This window comes from Vipera berus (assembly GCF_964194415.1).
Source record: "Vipera berus genome assembly, chromosome: 2".
In the NCBI taxonomy this organism is placed as follows: domain Eukaryota; kingdom Metazoa; phylum Chordata; class Lepidosauria; order Squamata; family Viperidae; genus Vipera; species Vipera berus.
The window spans coordinates 180,789,703-180,816,171 of NC_138203.1; the positions used below are offsets into that span (position 1 = coordinate 180,789,703).

The following is a 26,469-nucleotide window of genomic DNA, read 5'->3' on the forward strand; positions in this document are numbered from 1 at the left end:
CGGAGTTTTTATGTTTCTCGTTTTGATATTTTTCTCTTATATTGTAAGCTGTCCAAAGTCATAGCAGATGGGGTGGCCTATGTATTAATTTTTAAAAAAAAAATAGAGGGAAATGTGTGATGCTTCCTATTTTATGTTCTCTCTCACGAGAGATCCTAAAAACCCAGCTTCACAAGCCAAATCTGGCTCCACTGAAAATGAAATTAAATCGCTGCATACGCGCCGCTTTCCTCTTCCTCCACAGCCCGCCCGACAAGCAGCAGGTACAGATAAGGCAGGGGTCTTCAGACTTGGCCCTTTTATGACTTGTGGACTTCAACTCCCAGAATTCCTCAGCCAGCGATGCTGGCTGAGGAATTCTGGGAATTGAAGTCCACAAGTCATAAAAGGGCCAAGTTTGACGACCCCTGAGATAAGGCGTCCTCCCTTGGCTACCTGGTTTTCTCCGGCTCGCCCTTCTGCTTTGTCATTAATACTCTGTTGACTGTAGCGACCGAATTGGCCGGTGGAAGGCTACGCAACCACAAACGCCAACTGGGCGTTGTGGTGATGTTTCCTAGGGCGAGACGTTGCCCCTATGGTTTTCCTTGATGGTACTTTCCGTCGTCCCCTTTTCCAAGGTGGTACATCCCTTTCTCTATTCCACGCCTCAATCCGCTCCATTCACAGCACCTTGGCGAGGGGAGGGAAGAGGCCGGAGGAGGGAAGTTGCCATAAAGCCCAGGAATGTTCCGGGCTCAAGAGAGCCGAGCTCGGTGATTAGCCAGGAAAAAATGCGATGTGCTCCTCAATTGGTTGGGAGGCGGCGTTTTAGGTCCCGCCCTCTCTTGAGGGACAGGCAGGCGGTGTCGGGCTGTAGTTCGGCTGAGGGACGGGCCCGGAGAAGAAACGGACTGGGGGGTAAGAAAAAGGGGGAAAGAGGCGGATGGTTTCACGGAGAACTTCCGAGAGCGGGAAGGGGCTTCAGGCACGAAGGAAGCGTTGGTGGGGCTAAAAGCTGGAGAAGGACCCGGGCGTCCGAGCATCCGTTGCTCTTTCCCTACTCTTCCCCCCCCCGCCCCCCAGCAAGCTTCCTGCGTGTTTGCACATGTCGAAAACCCGGCCGGGGTTGCTTGGATACTCAATCCGATGAAGTCCATTTGCCCGCGAGCATCTTTTGGGGACAACTGTCAGTCGAGGCGGGAACCAGGAATCGGGAGAGCCACTGAATGGAAGTTGTAGATTGTGTCGGTTTTTTGCACTTTTAAGTTTCTTTTTTCTCACGCTTTTAAGGGGGCGGGGGCGGGGCACGGATACGGATAAATTAAAGTGAGCGTCCATGGTGTAAATTCTAAGCAGATGTCACGGCCCTCGGATTACAGGCAGTGAATCGAGTTAAATCAAGGAGGGAATCTTAATTAGTGGCTCCTTTAATTAGTACCTACGTTCAAAATGTAGGGAATTTTCTGTTTAGCTTTTGTTGTTCCTCGTACTTGGTGGCGGGACGGGGGGGGGGGGAAGAGAAGAATGCACTGGCAATACTCTGTTCTCATTGATGGGAGGATTATGATTGACCTTCGTTTTCCTTTAATTGTTGGTGTAAGTATAGAGGTAACTTGGTAGCTACACCCAAATGCTGACTCGCAGAGGAAACCGACTTTCCTGTCTTTCCCAAGGAACTGAACAGAAAACCAAACTTAGGATTTGGGTTAATTTTTCTCAATGTGTTCTGCGCAGCTTTCCAAACTGTTGAAAATTCCCACTTCTCTTTTTTGTAGATTATCCTTTCACTGAATTCTGATTGGATTTGTAACATGAATTGCTAATCTTAACAAGGATTCCCTCTTATAATTATGCTGTTTCAGAAATTGAATAATGCGTATAGCCTAGTAGCCATTAAGCAATAATCCATGGTTTTATTTTACCCTGTATGCTAAGGTGAATTACATTTTATTTAGGTAAGGTAAATAGTACATAGTTCTGACTTCAGATTTCCATATCATTTGACCGGTATCTTACATCAACCCAATGGTGGTCAGACCCAGACTGTAGCCAGAACTAGACATTAGTTGGGGATTGTGGGTGATTTATTCTTGTGATGTCATGTTTTTAATCTCTGCCTGTATAGAGGGGTATGTCCTTCTCTCAGAATCCTTTCTGACTGGAGCACGATGTAAGTTGTAGTAAGTAAATAAATACACAAATAAATGTAACCTAACAATGGAATATAAAAGGACTAGTCGTCTACATCTTGAACAATCACTTAGCTTTTAAATACCAAGTTCATTATCTGTTTGCCAGAAAATCATGCAAATATCTAAAATTATTTCTGGAAGATTTCCAATAAAGATTTGATAGGGCTGTCAATAGTTATGGGGTAACCTTAGCAGCCTTCTGCCAAGTGCTTTTTTTTCCTTGCCTTCTCCTGTCATCAGTTTTTATCCATATTAACCTCATTAACCATTTAATGTTCTTTTCTATTTGTTATCATTCCAAATTCTTTGAAATTTTTAAGACTTTGAAGTCAGCAAAATATTTAGGAAAGATGTATCAATATGATATAACTTTCTAATAATGTGCGTGTTTTATAGCATATATGCTATGCTATGTATTCTTGTATGGGACGCGGTGGCTCAGGGGGTTAGGACGCTGAGCTTGTTGATCAGAAGGTCGGCAGTTTGGCTGGTCGAATCCCGAGTGCCGCGTAGCAGAGTGAGCGCCTGTTACTCGTCCCAGCTTCTGCCAACCTAGCAGTTCGAAAGCATGTAAAAAATGCAAGTAGAAAAATAGGGACCACTACGGTGGGAAGGTAACAGCGTTCCGTGTGCCTTTGGCCACATGACCACGGAGACGCCCTTGGACAAGCGCTGGCTCTTCGGCTTTGAAACGGAGATGAGCACCGGCCCCTAGAGTTGGAAACGACTAGCACGCATGTGCGGGGGAACCTTTACCTTTACCATGTATTTTTGCATATAGTTATAATGCTCCTAATGAGCTCTGTGTTCTATGCAAATGTCTACAAGATAGCTCATCTTTTCTCTAGTTTCCCATCCAATGTCTATTTGCTTGTCATGAAGAGGTCATTCACCATTAATCCCTGAGTAAAAAAAATACAACTACTCTAGCCCAGGGATATTATTTGTTATCTTTCCTCTGATAATTAAGGGAGCAACAGTTTAGCATGAGCTCAGTTGATATTTAGCCATCATTTTTAATATTTGTTTTTAAGTAAAACAAAAATAGCTTGGTTGAAACCCTGAAATGTTCCTTTCCTACTTTGCATCACAATAAGTTGGTATAGCTAAGACCTTTGCTCACATATGTTTTAATGACCTAGGAGGTCCTAGGATAAAGCCACAGCCATAATGTTCTTATCGTATTAGAGAAAATAACAAGGCTAACTAGGCTGCAGCTCTGCTGATAAGCAGTTGTATGGTAATTATGGAACAGACTGAATATAATAAAGGAAAAAGAATTTTTGTATTTCCATAAATATTCTGCCTAAATAATTTAAAATATTACTATTCTTTCACTTTGTTCTTAATATGTAGAAGTTATTTATTTGTAATATATTACTCCTAATAATTTTGCATATTTACAATTTCTGCATATTAGTAAGAAATGGTAGTTTTTCTATTTTGTGTTTATTAATGTGCTTATTAATAAAAATATGCATTGATATTGATGCAGTTTTATTAAGATCTGTTATTTCTCTTTCTTTATTCCTTGAGGAGTAATTAAAATATTGAGTCCTAAAGGAGTCACCTTGTTTATAAAATCTAAACGTTAGTAGTAATATTGGTCACAACATCTGGTAAAGTTACCAAGTTTTTAAAATAAGGATAGCAAAGTAGCATATTTCAAAGGGAATATATGTTCATGCACTCCTAACTCGGAAGGAAAAGCTCTTAAATTTAGTGAGACATCTCCATGTAAATAAGCAGGCAGGAATAGAATGCTGGGGATAGACAAAAACTAAGGGTATATTTCACTAATAGCTGGAGATGGCAGCAGAATGAATGTTTAAGATCCAATTGGATTGAGAAACCCATATTGAAGCAGAGTTTTTAAAAGAAGAAAATAACAGTTTTACTTAATACCTAGAACAGAGGTCCCTTTTGGGGTACCTTTTGGGCACCGGGGACCAGTTCCGTGGAGAGAGGTTTTTCCGAGGACCGGAGGGGGCAGGGTTTCATGTACTGTCTGCATCCTACGGATGGGGCTTTGCTTGTTTGTGCGGACCGGTTTCTGACAGGTCACAGCTGGTCATGGACCCCTGATCTAGAATATGCATTAGCCATAAAAAAGTGATGCTGGATGGCTAGTTATCTAGTGATCTCACAGCCATCTCTATTACAGATTTTAAGCAGGGACTTGGCAAACATCCTTTCAGCTGTTAATATAGGTAAGGTAATTCCTATTTGTCGGATTGATCTATTTGAAGCTTTAATTTGTTCAGAACTTAGAATTCTGAACAAATTCATTACAGATACATTTCTTCAATATGGAATGTCATCAAGACTGAGTGAACAGCTTGACAAGAAGTTCATGAAACAGTTCTTGATTTCTTTAACTTCCCAAAATTATATCTGCTTCAGGCACCCCAAATCTTGAAATTCAGGACTGCTGTATAGAAGTTGAAGGCTGGAGGCATAAATGTCTGCATTATGGGGGGATATGTCAACACTCTGTGTCTTCTGTCTACACCAATTAATTCAGCACTTTGGAAACTTGACCTGAAAAAAGTATTTAGAGTTAATTTAAAAATGTATAAATTCCTATAGTTCTGTTGGATTTTGTTTCAGAATGTGGATGTTGTTATGTGCAGTTTTTAGAAATTGAAGCAAAGATCTAAATTTGGCGAGAGGATCTTGGATAAAATGGGTTTAAGATAAGATCTTGGTTTGTGTGCCTGAGTTTAAGAAAGCAGCCAAGGAGGCTGTAAGTACAAAATACTATTTTATATCTAGGACCTTAAAATGGCTGGATATGTATACTGGAACTTGCAATATGAAATGAGACCAAATTCTGTTGGATAATTGTGATGTTATTGGAGGGTAAAAAGGCAGTGCTTAGATTGTGCAGTGCTTTCCCTGTAACTTGGCTGAATTCTTTATGTGGAACATAGTTTGGCTGTGTTTCCTTGCCGTCCCACCCTCTAAGGAACTCCCTGAAGCCAGTTTCTCTGCTTTGAATCAACTTGCATAGGTGTTCTCCACCCTGATTTGAGAATAGACAGATTGGAAGCTTTTTTCTGGAATGGAGCCTACTGTGACACTTGCAATTCTCACTGTTGGGGGGCACATAGCTTGCAGCTGTGCTGGTTCTTGTGTCCTGGTAATTTCTCAACAACAGTAACCATCTTTTAAGGAAGGAGTCATATATTTGGAACAAAGATGTGGTTTGCCTCTATTATGGTTGACTTTGATTCAACAGTATAGTAACATATAATTTGTTTTCTATTTACAACTGCCAACACAAAATCTTGACTGTCTCTGACATTGTTTTAAACATTGGTTTATTCTATCTGGTGGTATTTACTTACAAGCTGTCTCTGTGGTTTTTTTTTAAGTTGGTCTTTTCTTAACTAAAGGGAAGAATTCTGGAATCCTCAATTATTCCTTAGGAATTATTGTAAAGTAGTGATTAAAGGAACCCCCTGAAATCAGGGAATGCTGGAAAACATGTTTTAGAAATTCGTATTATGGGAATGATAGTGGTATAACAAAGAATGAAATTAAAATGAATGCTCTAAAAGTCTAAGAGAGTAAAGCACAGCTATGTGAAGCCTCCTTGACTGTTTAATGCAAATGTTGTGTCATTGATGCAGATGTTCCCAACCCAATTTTGTGGATCGGCATCAGTCTGTGGCATGCCAGAGACCAGGCTGTGCCCCATCCTTGGGATGCAGGCAGCACACAAAACCACACCCCCTCCAGTCTGTGGAAAAACCTCTCTCCACGGATCCAATCCCTGATGCCCAAAAGGTTGAGAAAAGGTAAAGGTAAAGGTTCCCCCGCACATGCGTGCTAGTCGTTTCCGACTCTAGGGGCCGGTGCTCATCTCCGTTTCAAAGCCGAAGAGCCAGCGCTTGTCCGAGGACGACTCCGTGGTCATGTGGCCGGCATAACTAGACCCCAGAGGCGCACGGAACGCTGTTACCTTCCCACCGTAGTGGTCCCTATTTTTCTACTTGCATTTTTGCGTGCTTTCGAACTGCTAGGTTGGCAGAAGCTGGGACGAGTAACAGGCGCTCACTCTGCTACGCGGCACTCAGGATTCGACCTGCCAAACTGCCGACCTTCTGATCGACAAGCTCAGCGTCCTATGGATAAGCCTTTCAGGAAAGTTTATGGTGGCACTAGAGGGGTTGAGGCTGTGAATGAGCATTAACTTATGTATGCAGAAGAAAAGTTTTGGCTGAGAACTCAAGTTAGTTGCAGCAACTGTTGTCTTGTAAATTCCAATGAGGAATAGAAGTGTGCACCTGAAAATCAATATATCAAAATAAAGGGATCGTGTTTGAAAAGAAGACAGGGTGAGTGAAAACTGCAAGTTATACATAAATGATAAAACTAAAACAAATAGATTAATTTGTTTGCCCTGTGTAAGATATGCATATACTGGCAGAAAGATTGTGGAAATATGTGATCTGTTGTGAGGAATGAATGCTTGTCAGGGAAGAATAGTGTATGTCTCTGGGAATGTGCTTTTGATCACTTTGCAAAGTGAAAGGGTATTGAGAAGAAATATACAGCAGTACTAAACTGAATGCTGGACAGAATGTGTGTAAATTTAGAAGGGATGGGGTCAAGAATAAATGAAGGATGAAAGAATGAATGTGGGCCGAATACAAAAGTGGGTGGCCAAAAAGGAAGAAGCGCTTTGAAGTAGTCATACAGAGAGATTGAATAGCACTGGGTTACAAAACAAATATATGAAAAAAAGAATTGATATATTTCTTTTTGGGATGTTTAAAGAATAAAAAGTGATCTATGTATGGACATGATGTGCATTAGCGATTGACTTTGGAATAAACCAGATTGAGCTATATTTCCCTTTCTTTTATCTCATGTCTTTCAGTTGCTATTCCTTTGCTTTGTTTATAATATTGATTACTATGGAAGGGAAAAGTGTATAGTTACATGTGTGTGTAAATGTACATGGTCTGGAACACAGACTAATAAATACAAGCCCAAATTAAGATTCAAACAATGGCTTCTTATATAGCGAGTATAAAATTAAAGCAACTACTTAAGAGTGAAAATGTAGCTATGCCTGCTAGTCTGTATATTTTTTTCCATTGTTCTAAGGATCCTTTGATGTGGTGCAGGAGGAGTTAAATATATTAGTACATAAGAATAGATCTCCGCTTTCAGTCTAGTATCTTATTTTCTTCTCAGAGTCACTGATTTGAGATGGGTGGCTATAGAAAATTTTACATCTAACCAGATGCAGTCAATATCTTAGTTCAAGTATATATGAGTAAGACAGAGTGAAAAATCTTGGACACTCCCACTGCCGATATGACATCTCTCACTTAAGGAAATGTAGCCTTTGACAATGAGTGAGGGGCAGAGGTTCCCTTCCTATAGTTTGTGGCATTAGGGCCAGGTTGGTCTATTCCTGCATGAGAATTAATTGCTCCACGTCATTGTTATCAAGTGATCAGCATTCGTGTGTGAACCAGCCCAGGCTACAAGAAGCAGGCCACTTATCTCGTGATTAATTATCTAAAGGAGGAACTGTAATTCACAGGAAAATACATGTGTTATATGTAACGAGTCCCAGATTAAAACCCAGGAAACGCCAATAAAAAGGCTCAGCAAATAGCGCGATTTCTTTGCTCAAACCCTAGAGGGCTACTGCCAGTCACAGAAGATGCTGTGTAGGGTAATAAAATACTCTAATCTACCATTATATCTCATTCAGAGAACTCCTTCCTGTGAGTTTCATCCATATAATTAAGGTTCTCTGCCAAGCCTATATTCTTTGAAAGATATGACCATTGTTTTTTGAGATGTCTCGGGTGTTCAATTTTGCTTGTATTCTGTAAATGTGGAATTATTACTTAACTGTCTAACTTCAACGTGCCTTCCTTCAAAGCATTTCTGTTTTTCAATTATGGTACTGCAGTTTCCGTACTGCTATAAGTGAAATGCAGTCCTTCCTTCGTATTTAAAGTGAAATCTTCTTCCTGTGCCTTGGCTGGTACAGTTTTGTGTTGATATTCAATGTTAAATATATATTTAAGTGCAAATCATTCTTTTGTCATAGTACTATAACACAAGGGTACCTATACTGCCTCTTATTCAATGCTAGACAACTCATGCCCCATTGGGACATTGTCTCAGAGATATTTCTTACCTAAACGGAGAAATAAAATGAGCACATGTGGGGGGGGGAAGCAGTGAGAAGCAGGAATGATTTCTGACTTCCTGCCAGTTTCCTCACTGAGTTTCCTTTTGGGAAGGTGGCAGGAAGCATCAGAAATCTTTTTTCCCCCCCGCTCTCTTTTCCTTCTCCTTCCCTTTCTTCCCTCTCTCCCCTCTTCCCTTCCTTCCTCCTTCCCTCCATATAATTTTGTCATTATCTTCCCTTCCTTCCTTCCCTTGAATGCATGAGACATGCAGTACAGTAGGGTGCATGGGAGAGTGTGTGAGAGAGATGCTCTGTCGGTTAGGTAGCGCGTGGGAGGGGGCACAGCACAGGTCAAGAAAAGTGTATCAGGTGTTATGAGAAGTGCTGCACAAGTTGGGGAGAGCATGTAAGGGGTGGTGCAGGTCATGAAGGGAGCCTGAGGATTCTTGGGAGTGCATGAGAGGTGTCATGTAGGTCAGGGTTGGTGTGTGTGTGTGGGGGCAGATCAGAAGGAGTGCACTGGAATGTGCCCAAGGTGCTATGCAGGTTGGGGAAAGTATGTGGGCCAGAGAAGGTGTGGGGCACAAGGGTTGCCATGCAGGTCAGGAAAGGTGGGTAGTGGTGCATGGGGGATGACTTCGGATGGGGAACAGTCTGAGACAGGAAGCGTGCGCAGAGGGTTTCCCTTCTGTACAAGGACAAGTATACTTCATAACTGGTTCACGGTTCAAGTGAGCTTTAGATTTTTATACTGTTAAACAAGCGCTTGATATGATTGGAAGTAAGGACCCAGAGTCTGGCAGTCATAATTCATCTTTGCACTTTTGTGACATGATGAAGTTCAGGTGTTGAGAAAAATCCATTTGCAGATAAAGTGATTCCATGTTATGCTCTTTATTTCTTCTTCTTCGAAACTTATTCAGATCTTCTTTTATGAGCATTTGATTAATCAAGAAATCTTTTAAGGCAGGTCACAGTTATAGAATTAAAACAGAAACTTATTTCTTCATCATCTGAACTTACTAGCTATAATTCTCATATACAAGTAGTCCTCGACTGACAACTGTAATGAACCCTGCCCATTACAGGGGGTCATTAAATGGGTCACCCACGTGACTGACTGACTTTACAACTTTCTTTGTGGCGGTTGTTAAGTGCACCCATTGTTCGCTAGGGACTACTTTTGCCAAAAAACAGAAGTACATGCCATTTTTTTAGCAAAAATGTTTTAAAATACAGTCACTCAAATAACTGTTATATTTTCAAATAGTCATTAATCAAGATCATCACTAAAAATGACTGTGACGTGTACCACATAAACACATGCACTTTTGAGTTTACTAAACTGTTTTTCCTTCTTTCTAATGTGTGAACATAGATAGACTCATTCCTTTAAGTTGGAATCTATGGCACTTGTGAAAATAATAAATGTGTTGGGCATATGTCCACTGGGCACCGTGATGAATTTATAGTTTCCATATATCATAGAAAACAAACCAGTTGCATGTTATGTTTTTGCAAGAATAGTTTTCATTGATTACGATGAGAAGCTTCTGAAGAAGAATTGAAGAAATATTAGTTCTTTTCTCAGGTTGATTATGTGCTCCCAGCCCACACATTGCCATATTATGTGACTGGTAAAATTTTATGCAAGTCTGTTGCATAAATCACCTGTGAATTTACCTGGCCTTACCTGATAATAATATAACTTACTTGACAATAATATAACTTTTTAAAGATTAAATGGCTTTGGCATTTAGGACCATCTGATTCCTGGGATTTATCAGCCCTTGTTTTGAAGGGGTGTCACAGCCCCAGATAGACACTTTGTACAATCTGGGAGTCCTCCTAGACTCACAACTCATTCCAGAAGCATGTGGAAGTCACAGCCAAGAGAGCTTTTGTGCTTTGTGTTGTGCACCGATTCCTGGACCATTCCAGTTGTTGATCACTGATGCTTAGGTCAACTCCTGAATGGATTACTCTAATTCTGTATACATAGAGGTGCCCTTGAAGAGCATCTGGAAACTGCAGTTGATGCATGAGTGATTATGTATGCTCCTTGTTTAGCATACATTACACCTCTTGTTATGTGAGCTGTATTGGTTGCAGTACCAGTGCAATACAAAGTTCTGATAATGACCTATAAAGCCATACAGGGCGTAGGACCGAGTTATTTGAGGGACCTCTTCTCCCCAGATATATCTACCCGCCCCATTAGATCTGACAGAAGAGGCATACACTGGATCCCATCTATAAAGGAATGTCATGTGCTGGAGCCCAGGGGGAGAGCCTTTTCTGCCATGGTACCCATCTTTGAAACATTACACCCTGGAGATTAGATTAGCCTGATCTTACCGGTCTTTTTAAAGGCCATGAAGACATTGTGTTTGGGCCTGTTTGATAATTATATTGAATGCTGTGATTGTATCAAGCACAGAAAATCACAAGTCCAGGCAGTAGTACAGTGTTCTTTAAAAGAATCTGAACTACTAAATTGTCAAAGCAAATTGGCGGTAGATAAGAGTCAACAGAATTCAAGGTGGCTGGCTTTGTGGGCGCAAAGGGACAAGACTGATGACACATTGGAACCCCTCCCTCAGGCTCAGCCTGGTCATCTACAATAAGCAGCTGAAAAGCTTTGTATCTCAGCTGCTTATTATAGTGGTTTTAATGATTTTAACATGGCTGAATTTTTTATTGTTTTCTGGTGTTATAATTGCTGTAAACCACCCAGTCATGTATGTGAAATAGATAGCTTTATATTTTAAATTTTAAAAGATTTAAAAGCCTTTAAATAAATAAATGTAAATATTAAATATATTTAATTTAAATATATTAAAGAAATACAATTTTAAAAAAATTTCACTGTAATTAATCTCATCCATATCTTATCTACCTCTAGGTCAATATCTTGGTAGCTGATTCTTACTAGTGGCTGGACGCATTTCCCTCATGCCGCTTGGACTAGGCCGCCGGAAGAAGGCCCCCCCTTTGGTGGAAAATGAGGAAGCTGAGCCCATCCGCAGTAGCCTGGGCGGGATGGGGGTGGGTGGCATGGCAGCCCTTCAGCCTGGACTCCCCCCTCCACCGGCCAGCCTCCGTCCTCGACTTGTGTTCCACACCCAGCTAGCCCATGGAAGTCCCACTGGTCGGATCGAGGGCTTTACTAATGTCAAGGAACTATACAGCAAAATTGCAGAGGCCTTTAATATATCCCCAACTGAGGTAAACACATCTTTTGTATTAACTGATTACATTGCACGTTTGGTAGATTTTATATAAGACCTGATCTATGGGGAAATAATTTTGGGTGAACTGAGGATGTTAATATATCTGCTTGTTGTCTAGATACATATCGTGGAATCTAGATGATTGCTGGTGATCAAAGGTCTCCTGGTCCTTTATTGCACAGATTAAGGGAACAGCTATATCCTGCACCCTCAATATCTCAAACGATATCAGATTCTTACTGTTTGTCCTTGATCTCTTTCTAGGTGATGTTCTGCACTTTAAATACCCACAAAGTGGACATGGATAAATTATTGGGTGGTCAGATTGGCCTGGAAGATTTTATCTTTGCCCACACAAAGGGCCAGAGGAAAGAAGTGGAAGTGTTCAAATCTGAGGAGGCCCTGGGCCTGACTATCACAGACAATGGTGCAGGCTATGCTTTCATCAAGGTAATTTTGAATGGTCACATATAGCCTCCTGCTGAATTCTTGCTTTGCTCTTTGGGGTGGTAGGATTCTGGGTTTCTTTTTCTCTGTCCATTGTTTTGCTTGCTCTGTCCTTCAAAAAAACTGTAGTTCTGAAAAACAAAGGTTTTCAATTGCTTATAGAAATCCAATCTTAGCTATTTTTTTTTCTTCCTTTTTCATCTTTCTGAGAAAATGTTTTTTTTTCAAAGTGAGCCAAAAATGATGTGATTTCATAACAAGGCCTTTCATGGATAACATATTTGCTGAAGGCGTGCGAAATTATCAGGTCCTATATTTTTTCAATCTCTGCTATACAGAGATAAGTGGGTTTTTAAAGTTTAAAGCAGCTACAATGAGGCTTTTTTGGGTCTGGTTTTAGTCTTTCTCTTTTTTTTTCTACTTCTTTTCAGGTAACTACTTCCTAATGAGCTTCTAAAGACAGGAATTATTTGCATTGACTTCATGGGCTTAATCCACACAAAAGACATTGTGATTACTGATTGTTGTTGTTGTTAGTTGTGAAGTCGTGTCCGACCCATCGCGACCCTATGGACAATGTTCCTCCAGGCCTTCCTGTCCTCTACCATCTTCTGGAGTCCATCTAAGCTCATGCCTACTGCTTCAGTGACTCCATCCAGCCACCTCATTCTCTGTCGTCCCCTTCTTCTATTGCCCTCAATCTTTCCCAGCATTAGGCTCTTCTCCAGTGAGTCCTTCCTTCTCATTAGGTGGCCAAAGTATTTGACTTTTAGCTTCAGGATCTGGCCTTCTAAAGAGCAGTCAGGCTTGATCTCCTCTAGGACTGACCAGTTTGATCACCTTGCAGTCCAAGGGACTCGCAGGACTCTTCTCCAGCACCATAGTTCAAAGGCTTCAATTCTTTGGCGCTCAGCCTTTCTTATGGTCCAACTTTCACTGCCATACATTGCAACTGGGAAGACCATAGCCTTGACTATACGCACTTTTGTTGACAGGGTGATGTCTCTGCTTTTTAGTGTGCTGTCTAGATTTGCCATTGCTTTCCTCCCAAGGAGCAAGCGTCTTTTAATTTCTTGGCTACAGTCCCCATCTGCAGTGATCTTGGAGCCCAGGAAAATAAAATCTGTCACTACCTCCATTTCTTCCCCATCTATTTGCCAGGAATTGAGAGGGCCGGATGCCATGATCTTGGTTTTCTTAATAAGTTTCATGCAGTAAATATATAAAACAGAACATGGACAGTCTTCTCATTCAGTTCTAAGTTGTAGTGTCAGGGAAAAGGAATGATATTATCCTGCTTTACCAGATATTAAGAAAAACATAGTTTTAGAAGATCTGCTGCCATAAATTCCTGGGGATTAATACACATTCATCTCATTCATCCGATCTTTTTTTTTCTAAGACTGTGTCTAAGGGCGTAGTGTTAGTGACATGGCCTTCTTTCAAGGTGTGAATTATTGTGGGGTTGTTGTTTTTAGAAGAAATGAGTAAAGTAGACTGGTTGGGCCACTACTTGTCTTCCCTGTGAGTCAGTTGTAAGTGTAATTATGAATCACGTTTCTCAAGTAGAAGTTGCAGGTTCAGCTCTGGATTAGCGTAATGCATAACCATTATTTTAGATCATCATACATCCTAAGGTAAAATAGAGAGTTGTTGGGCTGCAAGGTTTACACTTACTATTGAGCTTGATTTCTTTCTGCTCATATATATTTAGTAACTTGAAGGCCTGATATAGAGACATTCTCTGTGCAATTCAAAGAAATGCCAGGTTGTGCACAAAGCAAAAAGCTCCGTAACTAGGGTCTTGGCAAAGCTTTTACCAAAAAAATAACCCAGTAAAAGACAGGTATTCAAGAGAAGAGTAGCTCTTCCATTATGGTTGTTCTGATTAAATGCTTTGTCACTTAGTCAGGAGTGTGTCTCTTGTTTGGGGAACTAGGATTGTAAGGTAGAGGTCCCCAACCTTTGGGGCACCAGGGACCAGTACCATGGAGAAAGGTTTTTCCGTGGGCCAGAGGGGGTGTGGTTTTGAATACTGCCTGCATCCCAAGTATGGAGCTTTGCTTGTTTGTGCGGCCCGCTTGCTGGCATGCTGCGGACTGGGAGTTGGGGACCCCTGTTGTATGGAATGCTACTTTCATCTAGGTTTTTTGGGGGGGTTGCATTTCATTCTAAATTTTTCAAATTACCTAGCATCCAGAATTTATTTGGTTTGTATTTGCATAGTGATTGTTCACTTCTTTTGGCAGAGAATCAAGGAAGGGAGTGTTATTGACCGAATCCAAATTATTAATGTTGGAGATATGATTGAGTCCATCAATGGTCAAAGTCTCATTGGTTGCCGGCATTATGAGGTTGCAAAAATGCTCAAGGATTTGCCCAAAGGTCGCACTTTTACTCTGAAGCTGACTGAACCCCGAAAGGCTTTTGGTATGTATATATTAATAATGCTACTAATCTACCGATTGTTGAGAAGTGAAAATATGCAGCTATTTTTCTAATGCAATGTGTTATTGCACATTTTTATTTCAAATTGCCTTGAGATGATTTTATATAGGAAGCAATATGAAACTGGATTTAACATAATATTAGCTCTAAACCAGGGATGTCAAACTGCCGGCCCGCAGGCCAGATGCGTCATGCCAAAACCGCGTCTACCCCAGCTCCAGCAATGGAGAAAAAGTTGCCATACATCGCAACACTCATGTGACATGGCAAGTTTGACGCCCCTGCTCTAAACTGTCTCAGGTGAAAAAATAGGCAAGTCAGAGAAAAGCAAACTAGCAGTACACATATTTTCTCATTGACATTGTTTATTAAAGTTATAGTTTTGTCCAGATGAATTATATTGTCAGAAATGTTGTGATGGCTGGGCTCTTTTCAGAGTTGATCCTTTGGATCACCGGTTGGAAATGAGGAAAATGAACTCAACTGACCATAAGGTTTGCTTAATGAGAAAATTGACAAAAACAATTAAATCACAGGTATATAATATTTTTAAGAGCAAAACTGATCATTTCCTTGGCTTGATTTTAAGAACTTAAGCAGAGTCAGGCTGGTTAATCTTTAGAAAGTAAACCATATGGAAATAGTTGGGTAATAAGCAAGTTTGGGAAGTTGGAAAAATATTCTAGAAGGATACAGCGGCAAATCATTGTTGGTATTGTTGCCAAGAAAACTCAAGACTTATCTATTTTAAGTTCTGTATAAAATAGTGTTAACAGCAATGTGGAAGAATGCAGGGTGTCTAGTTTTGGATTGTTCTAAAATTGCCAGTAATTTGTTTGTAATATGTAAGTAATTTGAATAGTTGGCAAATTTTAGCAGCATAATCTAGGGAGCTCCAGGCATTTTTTTAAAAAAAATAGTTTGGTTGTAGATGTATCCCCTTAATTTATCTATGCTCTGTATTCTGATGAGTAAAGTTGCTGCTCTGTTCCAACTGCAAAGTTATATAATTTCTGTTTAGTCTTCTGTGTTATATCCATGTAGGAGCAAAAAGGCAGTATGTGATATAAAGCTTAAAACAGGGGTCTTCAAACTTGGCCCTTTTATGAGCTGTGGACTTCAACTCCCAGAATTCCTTAGCTAGGCACGCTGGCTGAGGGATTCTGGGGGTTGAAGTCCTCAAGTCATAAAGCCAGGTTTGAAGAGCCCTGGCTTAAAATAAGGCGAGAGATACAGATGTAGCAATGAAGTAGCTTCCTGATATATTAAAGTATTTGTTTTCCCTTCATTATTTCACCAGCACAAAGAACTTGGGTACAATTATACTGGAGTTACTCAAGACTTTTCTAACTAAAATTCTCATTAGGACTTGATTTTCAAAAATGTGGAATTGCTGTAAACACAAACATTTCAGCCCATTATGCTGTTTGTTCAAAACATTTTAAAGAATTCTTCCCAAATCTGAACGCACCTGTTGTTTACATGGGTATGCCAGTAGTTGTAGCGAAACTTACCAGGAAAGCTTTTTATAGGCCATCTTCTTCAGGGCTTTCCTCTGAGTTTCCGGTGTAACTCAAAATTAATATTTTTGAGAGCTTTCTTTGACAGACATTTGTGTTTCATGTTTTTCTGACTTGATGTTTTTTTTAGCAAATAAAACATTTTAAAGACTTAATTCCGTGGACCTTTCATGGCAGGTGAACTCAGAACTCTCTAGAAGTTGGCAAGTCTCTAATTTAATAAGATAAAGTTCATATGGAATGTGTGACAGGGTTCATTAACTTCAGTAAGCCCAAACTTAAATCATATTTTGGCTTGCAGTATATGAATGTCTGCTTTTGTGGTTTCTAGTTCACAGGTTCTTCTTTAGTGTTTTGAGTTGAACCCAGTCAATTATTTATTTAAAAAGCCATGATTACCAGCACTGTGACTTAGGGCAATGGATAACAGGGTAATAGATAACGTAGCCTATATTTGAGTCCTTTACTATTGATTATTCCTTGTTTTATAAACTGAACTCAGTCAAGGATGTAAATGTTGTTTACAACATTTACATCCTGTGTTGAAATACATATAGCTAGATTATCATCTCAGTAATAATGAGATTAGGAAAAATTGCTGCATTGAATTTAATTCAAGATGTCATTTTATGAAACAAATTTATATGGCTGCCCAGGTCACACATGGTGACTCTTAGGCAGCTTACAACATGGTTTATATCAAGGAACCTGAGGTAGTTCCTTAGTGTCAGTGAGTTATTTTTACTGGCACTCAACTTATAGGGCAAGTGGAATTTGCCCTCTTAAGCAGCATGTGGGCCACATCCACAAAACTCCATTACTGTGTTTCCATTCCCTCCCATTCCAGAGCTTGTAAACAAAAAATCAGGCAATCAAATTTTGCTACACCTACAGTATTCCCTTACCTTGCACCCCATACAGCTTTAATACTCACAATTCTATACTGTAATTAGTGGCTCTCTCTGCTGAAATATCAGCACTGCTCCCATTATCCAGCATATGAAAAGTGTTCTCCAGTTGGCAAGCCTAAGCCATGCATTGCATTTTGTCCCCTTTTTCCATCACATCATCAATAGATTGAACTTTTTTTACAAGCCTTGACAACATTATAGTTTGACTGGTTAACTATTTGTCCTATTAGCCACTAGTTGGGCTGGTTGTATGTCTTGGTTGGCATCTAGCAGTCATCTGGGTTCAGGCAGATGCAGCTTGAGTTTGAGAAAGGAGTTTAGCTGTTGAACTAGCCAAAGAAGCTGGAGCTTTCCTGAGAACAGCAGCCACTGGAAACGGAACGCCCAACCACACAGGTACAGGAACGGAGTCCTTTAATTATACTTTTAAGTGCTTGTGTTAAGCTTGGCATAGGTTTGTGAGTTTCAGGGCTTCACGCCTCCTAGGTTGACCAATGCAAGGAGCAACCAACCTGTTTAAAAAGAATGCATATAGAAATGTGAGTAGTGGGTTCCCTTGAAGCCAATACAGCACAAGGAACTCAAGAGACCAGACTGAAGGAACAGTTCCGTAGGAATTCTGCAGAACCAATTTTGCCGTGTCCAGCTTGGGACTGGGTATATCTTTTTTTAAATTATTTTTACACTACGTCTATGGAGATTCTAAGTCATCCAGGTCATGATTGTCCCAAAGGTGGGGTTCCCCCCCCCCAAAAAAAAGGCAACTAGACTTTCTTGGCCTTTTTTGTTCTTTGAAAAAGTTACATTTTTCATTCAAGAAGCTTCTTCAGTTCTGAACTGAAGAAGCTTCTCGGATGAGAAGCGAAACTTTAAAAAAGAAAGTACAGTTACTTTTTGGGGAAAAAAGCCCTTTTGGGACTTTTCCTGTAGTCTAAAATTTTCTCACTCGCACAAGATCGTCAGCTGTCTCATTTTTAAGGATCTCTTTTCCAAATATCCTATAAAACAGGGCTTTTCAACCAGTGGTACGGGTACCACCTGTGGTACATCGGCACCTGGCAGGTGGTACACGACCATCTTAGAAACATGGTAATGGGGGAGAGGAATGAGCTGAACCGGTGGCAGCACCGCACAAGTCTGAACGAGAGACGGCTGGAGCTGCAGGGCTCAGCGGAAGCGCCAGGATCAGCACCAGGCTCCAGCTGGAGCTCGGTGCTGATCCTGGCACGTCTGCTGAACCCAGAAGAAGCGCCAATCAGCTGGAATGTTGCAGCATCCCCAGGGTCTTGTGATTTACATTCAGATGCTTGGCAACTGATTCATATTTATGACGTTCACAGTGTCCCAGGGTCATGTGAAGTGACCAAAACCTGCTGCAACCACCCAGCAGAGGGGAGGGGGGGATAAAAACCAAACACCTCCCACATCTCCGCTGCCAATCCTCAACAGAAATGCTCACAACATTGAGGGGAATGAGCTGAACCAGTGGCAGCACCACACAAGTCTGAGCAAGAGACGGCTGGAGCTGCAGGGCTGTCAGGGCTCAGCGGAAGCACCAGGATCAGCGCCAGGCTCCAGCTGGAGCTCGGTGCTGATCCTGGTGCTTCTGAGTCCAGAAGAAGATCTGATCAGCTGGAATGTTGGTTATGACGGTCACAGTGTCCCAGGGTCATGTGAAGTGACCAAAACCAGCAGATGGGGGGAATAGAAACCAAACACCCCCACCCCACCCCCGCTGCCTATCCTCAACAGAAATGCTCACAACAATGAAAACCTCGGACAGGAGGAAGAGCGCCGCTGGGCGGGCAGGCAGGTGTCTTGCTCAGCTGTGGCTTGGGGGGCACTTTTTTCAGTGCCATTGTAACTTAAACAGTCACTAAGCGAACTGTTGTAAGTCGAGGACTACCTGTACTTCATCCCTTTTTTTTTTTGGTCATCAAGTTTTTGACACCTTGCTAGGCGACTGGTGGTACTCGGATGTTGCCATATCCTAAAAGTGGTACAATGGGTGAAAAGGTTGAAAATCCCTGCTATAAAACATACGGGGATATGTAGGGATCTGCTCTGGGAACGTATTTCCTCTAATTTAACCTTCAATTAAGAGCCTTGGTGGAGCAGTGGGCTAATGCCTCCTTAAGTAACACCAGCTGCCTGCAATTATTGCAGGTTCGCATCCCACCAGGCTCAAGGTTGACTCAGCCTTCCATCCTTCCGAGGTAGGTAAAATGAGGACCCAGATTGTTGGGGGCAATTAAGCTGACTTTGTAATAATGCCGCTTGGGGGGGTGTATGAAAGCCCTAATAAGCAGGCATAGACATAGAATGAAGGCTACTGCTAAGCTTGTAAGCCGCCCTGAGTCTTCGGAGAAGGGCGGGATATAAATGGAATTAAAATTAAATTAAATTAAATTAAATAAGTCATTCTTTGAGAATATCTTCCCAAATTAAGCTGTCAGTGGGTCATACAAATTTAAGGGAGGGAAAGGAGAAAGGTTCTTAGAGATCTTGCTATGGGACTTCAAGTACAAACGTTGCTTGTCTCTTACCATTCATGATAGAAAGGATTCAAAGGAGAAACAGTCCTGCTCTTTAAAAATGATGAAACAGTATGTAAATAATGCTAATATCTGAAGCGTTAGGTGGTGGAATGACATTTCTGGTACTTGATCAAAGACAGGAAGGATACAAAAATACGGATACTTTTCTCTTAAAGTTCTCTTAAAGTTGAGAAATCCTATAGTACATCTGCCCCATTTAGAATTACAATGCAGCAATATTTTCTCACCAGCAGAGGTCAGGATGGCATCATCCAGTAAGAAGTTGTCTCTCTCTTCCGCCCCCAACCCCCCTTTTATTCTGCAACAGAAAGAAATGTTTACTCTGAAATGGTCAGCCTTGCCTGGTAATAACAGAACGAGACATCCTGTTTCACGCAATCGGATGGAGCAGATACAAATAGGAACAGTCTTGAGTTGACTATGTTAGTGACATAGGACTATTGCTGATGAATGTGGCCAATACATTTTTAAAGAGGAAACCTTTGAGAGAAGCTGTATGCACATTTTTAATGAGCTAGCGAGAGGTTCCCCGAGGATGGGGCTCCAGCATGAGTCCAAAAGCTCAGAAGACAAAACCTCTGGTCCCAGTGACTGACCTAGATTGGATCCTGTACGTTTTTGAAAACAGAGCATCTCAAGACCCACTTCTCATCTTCATTCCCTTTTTCTCAGATAGGCGGGGGGGGAAAGTCAACGGTGAAAAAGAATTTTCATTCCCTTAAACCAGGGGTAGGTAACCTCGGCTCTTTTATGACTCGTGGACTTCAACTCCCAGAATTCCTGAGCCAGCATAGCTATGCTGGCTCAGGAATTCTGGGAGTTGAAGTCCACAAGTCATAAAAGAGCCGAGGTTGCCTACCCCTGCCTTAAACCTACATTTGATTGCCCTCCTCTTACTCAGCAGCATATACTAATACATGCGTGCACAGACTTTTCTTGGTGCCATGCTGATTACATTTGGGAATTTGGCTGACAAAGCCAGGGAAAAAACTGTGGGCCTCTGCTTCTCAATCTGGAACTTTTGTTAAGCCCTGAGGAAAAGATAGCATGGTTAGCAAAGGGTATAGTGGCAACCCATTGGGAAGAAGGATGGGGCAGTAGCGTATAGATGTCCCGCAGAATTCTGAGATGTGATCTACATTAGCTGAGTATGAATTGTAGCTTTGGGGTGAGGCATGCAAGAAGCTCCTTTGGTGAGGATGTGTGTATTTGCATGTGTTTATTGAATATTCTCAGGTGGTGCTGAGTGTCAATTTTTGCTGTCATTTAATTTCTCTGTCCTGGTTCTATTTGTTGTTGTTAGCTGCGAAGTCATGTCCGACCCATCGCGACCCTATGGACAACGTTCCTCCAGGCCTTCCTGTCCTCTACCATCCTCTGGAGTCCATTTAAGCTCACGCCTACTGCTTCAGTGACTCCATCCAGCCACCTCATTCTCTGTCGTCCCCTTCTTATATTGCCCTCAATCTTTCCCAGCATTAGGCTCTTCTCCAGTGAGTCCTTCCTTCTCATTAGGTGGCCAAAGTATTTGAGTTTTAGCTTCAGGATCTGGCCTTCTAAAGAGCAGTCAGGCTTGATCTCCTCTAGGACTGACCGGTTTGATCGCCTTGCAGTCCAAGGGACTCGCAGGAGTCTTCTTCAGCACTACAGTTCAAAGGCCTCAATTCTATTAGGCTAGTTATTATACAAATTATTTGGTCCTGAGTATTTTCTAGAACCTAACCTGTTTCATTTAATAGCACCTGCTACATGATCACTTTTAGAGTTGTGTATTTCTAGTTCACTCAATATTTATAATGCTTCCTAACACTACTTCTAGTTAAGTGTTCAAGTTTCTCAGTACATCTGGATTTGCTCTTCAGCTTATCCATCACTTCAGTTGGCCTCTACTATTGCAGATTCCTTCCTACTTGAGTGACTCATCGGATGGTTCTGGGAAATGTGATGGTTTTTGACTGTTCACTTTACTTCTTCATTGGCTGAAGCTATTGTGCTGTATGTGCATCAGTTTTTCACTATACTCCTGCCGAATGAATATTTGCTAGTCTGCAGGAAAATTGTGTTTATTGCTTCTTCATCCATTACTCCTGTGTAAAGGTGGTTAACCAGGAATAGAATGGATACCTTTTTCAAATGAAATCTCTTATACTGTTTGGTTTTTTTTAAGCTAACCAATTCAATCACGTCCGGGCAGGTATCTTTGACTGTAAGAGAATTGAGCTATGAAATGGAGGTGTAAACAGAGGAAGGCAATGGGGAACCTCGGAAGGAGGCAGAGAGAAACCACGCCCTGAACTGTATAAAAGGGGAATGCGTGGGAGGGCTGGTTTGCTGAAGGCAACCGTTTGAATAGCTCCTATTTCATGGTTCGTGTCTTGTTTTACTCTGTTTTATGTTAATAAATTTGGCAGGCTTAGTTCCAGCCTCTTGCCTTCTTGTAAAGGGGTTGTCCCTGCCTTTTCTGCAGGGCCGGTAGTAGGCTGGTACAGAACATATCTCTATACATACAACCATATTTAAATATATCTGCCTGAATATATATTTGCAGCAGTTTGTAAGCATAAACCAAATTTCTACATTTCAGTAAATGCCATAATTGTTTTAATAGAATCTCTGAGCATCTCATATTTTAACATTTTAAAATCTTCTTTCTCCTTTTTCCTCTCTCCTTTCCTTTCCCATATTCTGAGATGTGGTCATTCTGAATCTGGTAATTGATAGTAAATGAAAAGCTGGTGACTAACAGTGCAATGAAAAACTGGTAGCTACAGTCTGAATTAAGGCCAGGGTAAAAGTAATCAAGGGGAGATTTTCTTAAGTCTTAGGAGATACTGCCTGTCAGAGGGATCACATGTATCTGTGGAATATAACAAGGCCCCTGTAGCCATCATATGTTCATTCTGTGGCAGAGCTCTTCTTTCTGTGATTTTGGTTTCCTTGCAGCAGTGTCATCTTTCTCCATTACCATTTTTAACCTTCCTTTCATTTAGCCACTAACCCTTTACTAAAAGCAACAGAAAAATATCTTAGAGAAACCACAAGAGGAAGTATAGGCCTTCTGTTCAGATTCTTGCATCAATGTCTTTTAAACCAACCATGGGTTATTAAAGCAGCACATTATTTTTAACCATAGCAGGTCTTTTGAGTAAAACGTTCTCACCACAGGTTACATAAATACCGTATGTTAGGGTTAGAGGAGAAGTATTAGAATTCTCCCAAAATGAATTAAATTTGGATTCCAGCATGCCCAGTTTCAGACTTGCCCAGGAATCAATGCATTTCAATACACGTGGAAGCCGTTCCCACCCCAGCTCCAGCAAGGGTTAAAAAGTCACCATACGTCTGAACATGTCACAACTTGCCTTATACCAATCACATCTGCACACTAAACTAAAACCGAATAAGGTACATTTTGGCTAAATAAATATGTGAATCCCAAACATTGACCTAAGCTGTGATTCCGGTTTAGCCCCAATTATTGAGTTTTCAAAACAGCAATACACCACATTTTCGTGTAGTTTTCAGAGTAAAGCAACACATCACATTTTGTCGTATCCTTTGTTTCTCCCTTTGGATGAGTACTGTCCTGGATACTTGTTGGCTGTCAGTAAATTGCAAAGAAAAGTTGTTGCTTGGGTGCCCAGCTAACAGTAAAGGCAGAAACCAAGCCACAAATGTTATTGTTGACAAGTATGGATTGCACTGGTCTCCAAGGGGTTCCATTTTGTAGCAACAGCACAGAATTAGGGAACCAATAAGAAAATGACCAGGAACATTCTAGACCACGGGTGTCAAACTCGTCACATCACGTATCGTGACTCTTTTTGCATTGCCGGCAATGGGGTGGGCGCAGCTTCAGTATGATGAAACCGGCCCCTGGGCTGGCAGTTTGACACCCCTGTTCTAGACCAAACTTACATTGCTAACAGACTAAGGAAACACAACTCACTTAACAAACGTCTCTCTTAGCAGCATAAATTTTGGGCTCAATTGTTGTCGTAAGTCGAGGACTACCTGCACTGGCTTGTTTCGCTTGTGATATCTTCCCCGTGGCATGCTCTTTTATTAACTATTTTACGGTCTCTGACTTTGGCAATAGGACCCAGATTGTTGGGGGCAATAAGCTGACTTTGTAATAATGCCGCTTGGGGGGGGGGGCGAAAGCCCTAATAAGCAGGCATATACATAGAATGAAGGCTATTGCTAAGCACATTGGTTTGTGCTTAAATTGTAAGCCGCCCTGAGTCTTCGGAGAAGGGCGGGATATAAATGGGATTAAAATAAAATAAATAAAAAATAAGAAAATGCATAACCATCTCCTGGCATTTTGTGTCCTTTGGAAGAACAGATAAAATAAAAGCAGCATTACCGCTGTGCGTGCCTACACAAGCAAAGCACATAAATGGTGTTGACTTCCAATTCCTGAGAAGTGGCCTATTCAAGTGCATGATTAGTTAGTATACATAACACACCTAAAGCTCACGCTATGTTTTTCTCCTCTCTGGTTACATACAGGAAGAGGCCAGAGAGGGAAGGGCTGTAGAATGTCATATATGTTTTGCAGTTTGCCAGCTCAGCCCCCACCCAGCACTGCTAGATAAGTTTTGGAAAGAATCCTAGATGAAATACTAAAGAGCTGCTATGAGTCGCTATAGGTAAGGCCAGACGAGGTGAACCCAGTGGACTGAAAATAAGTAAAGATTTTAAAAAAAAAAAGCACATTGATCCCTAGAATCAAGACCAGGCCTGTTAATCTTTTCTAAATCAGGAATTACGCTGTTAGCTGACACAAAAACGGGACAAAAGTTCAGGATCATGATAAGTAAAGTGACACTATAGATTCATTTTTTAAAGGAAGATCTCTGGAGGCAAGAAAAATAAATGCAAAACTTTCACCCAGGGATATCCCGTTACCTTTTCTTACCGTTTCAGATTCTGAGTTTGTAATTACATCAGTAATATATCTGGCCGCGGTTTCTTCAACATTTGCTCTGTCTTTGACAGAGTTTCTCTAGTCCACAGGTCTGCAACCCGCGGCTCCGGAGCCACATGCGGCTCTTTCAGCCGTCTCCTGTGGCTCCCAGTCCTCTGCCATGTGCAGTCCAAAAAAAAGAAAGTGGGACTAAAAAAGTTCAACCAATCAATTCAAATATGCAGGGTAGGTGCATATCTCGCCTTGGCTCAACTCTTCAGTCAAACCCATGCACGTGCGCATGTATGCGCATGCGCACACATTTTCTGTGGCTCCCAGTTTTTCCTTTTGTGAGGGAACCGTTTCCGAGTGGCTCTTTCACTGTTTCAGGTTGCTGACCCCTGCTCTAGTCTCTAAGCAGTTCTGTGGTGGGGACATGAAAAACTACTCTTCAGCCCAATTGCCTGTTCCAGATGTGCCCCCCAGATATGATTTTAAAGTCTGCTTGGCACTTGATAAACGTACTTACCCAAAGATTGCTGTAATCCTCGCATCGACTTTATGATGTTTATTTTGCAGTCTGGCAACATGAACTATTCTTGAAACATCATGCCGACGCATTTATGTCTTGTCCAGCTCCATTCCTAGAATAGCGTGTCCTTCCAATCCCAATTGGAACTTTAACCTGCCAGTTCTTTTTCCAAGACCACACACACTCAGTGCTCCGTCCCATAATTTAGAACAGATGTAGTGCTTTCTTTAGGCAGCAAGATACATCTGAAAGCTTCGGAATTTGTTTCACTCCCTTCCTAAAGCTGCCCTAGAGTCATTATTGTACAGGTAGTCCTCAACTTAACAACAGTTTGTTTACTGACCGTTCAAAGTTGCAACGGCAGTGAGAAAGTGATTCACGACTGTTTCTCACATGACTGTTGCAGCATTCCCGTGGTCACGTGATCAAAATCCGGACACTAGGCAATTGATTCATATTTATGACGGTTGCAGTGTCCCGGGGTCATGTGATCAGCTTTTGCGATCTTCTGACAAGCAAAGTCAAGGGGGAAGCCAGCTTCGCTTAACAACCTTGTTACTAACTTAATAACTCCAGTGATTCACTTAGCAACTGCGTCAAGAAAGGTCATAAAATGGGGCAAAACTCACTTAACGAATGTCTTGCTTAACAGCAGAAATTTTGGGTTCAATTGTGGTCGTAAATTGAGGACTACCTGTATACCAACCAGTTTCTTTTAATGTGGTGATTTGAATTAGTATGAAGATTACTTTTTAAGGAAAAAATATTTATGTAAATGTTTGATACAATCGAGTACCACAAATATAATAAAAATAATTCTCAACTTTTTCTCCCTTTTCGTGAATACTTTATTGCTTCAGTGGATAACTAGCACCAGTCACTAGGTTTGAAAATTAATGTTACAGTATATTTCTTAATTTGCTCTCCAGTGGTTGCAGAAGAAAAAAATGTTTTACTTGATAGATTTGAAATCACTTCTGTATCTGCCCTCCTATTGCCTATTTTTTAAAACTTATAGTCTGGCTTCACAATCTTTTCTTTTAAGGATTAATGGGACAGTGTTCACCTATTGAAAGTTATATTTTCTGCTAACCCGAGAGAAATTAAGGAAAGAGGACAGAACATCCCATGTCGGAGGGACAGATAGTAAGCAAAAACTTTCTTAAACTACAAGTAATGGTAGAAAAATTCTCTTTTGGGACTGGCATGTTCAAGGCCTATATTCAGAAGCCATCTTGTCTGGCAGATATTTAAAATCAGATTCAGAAGAAACATGTTTTTGCTTGGTTTAAATCTTGTTTCTAGATAACTTTTATAGTAATCTAATTAGGGTAGAAATGAAAAATGCCAGAAATAGAACATTCCTCAGCCTTAAGAATATACAGACATGTTTGCCTTTATCGTTTGTATTACCGGTAAATTGTGAGGGCATTCTCCATAAGACAGTTACAATAGCAGCAATTTGCCAGAAACTAGTTTTAATTTTTGAAAATGAGTTACTAAATATTCTGTTACATGTACAATTAAGGAAGAACAGTTCCTTTGCGGATTTCAAAAGAGCTTATGAC

At 41.0% G+C, this 26,469-nt stretch overlaps 1 protein-coding gene across 2 annotated transcripts in view; it reads left to right on the forward strand.

The window, feature by feature from the left end:
- The first annotated feature begins 847 nt into the window (after window positions 1-847).
- The window catches only part of GIPC1 (GIPC PDZ domain containing family member 1), a 50,596-nt gene continuing 24,974 nt past the window's right edge, over window positions 848-26,469 (forward strand). For both annotated transcript variants that reach the window (XM_081316703.1, XM_081316704.1), the window contains exons 1-4: window positions 848-900; window positions 11,246-11,568; window positions 11,838-12,023; window positions 14,270-14,450. In XM_081316703.1, the coding sequence (XP_081172829.1) occupies window positions 11,296-11,568; window positions 11,838-12,023; window positions 14,270-14,450 (640 nt within the window). In that variant the 5' untranslated portion in view covers window positions 848-900; window positions 11,246-11,295. The remainder of the gene's footprint in view (window positions 901-11,245; window positions 11,569-11,837; window positions 12,024-14,269; window positions 14,451-26,469) is intronic.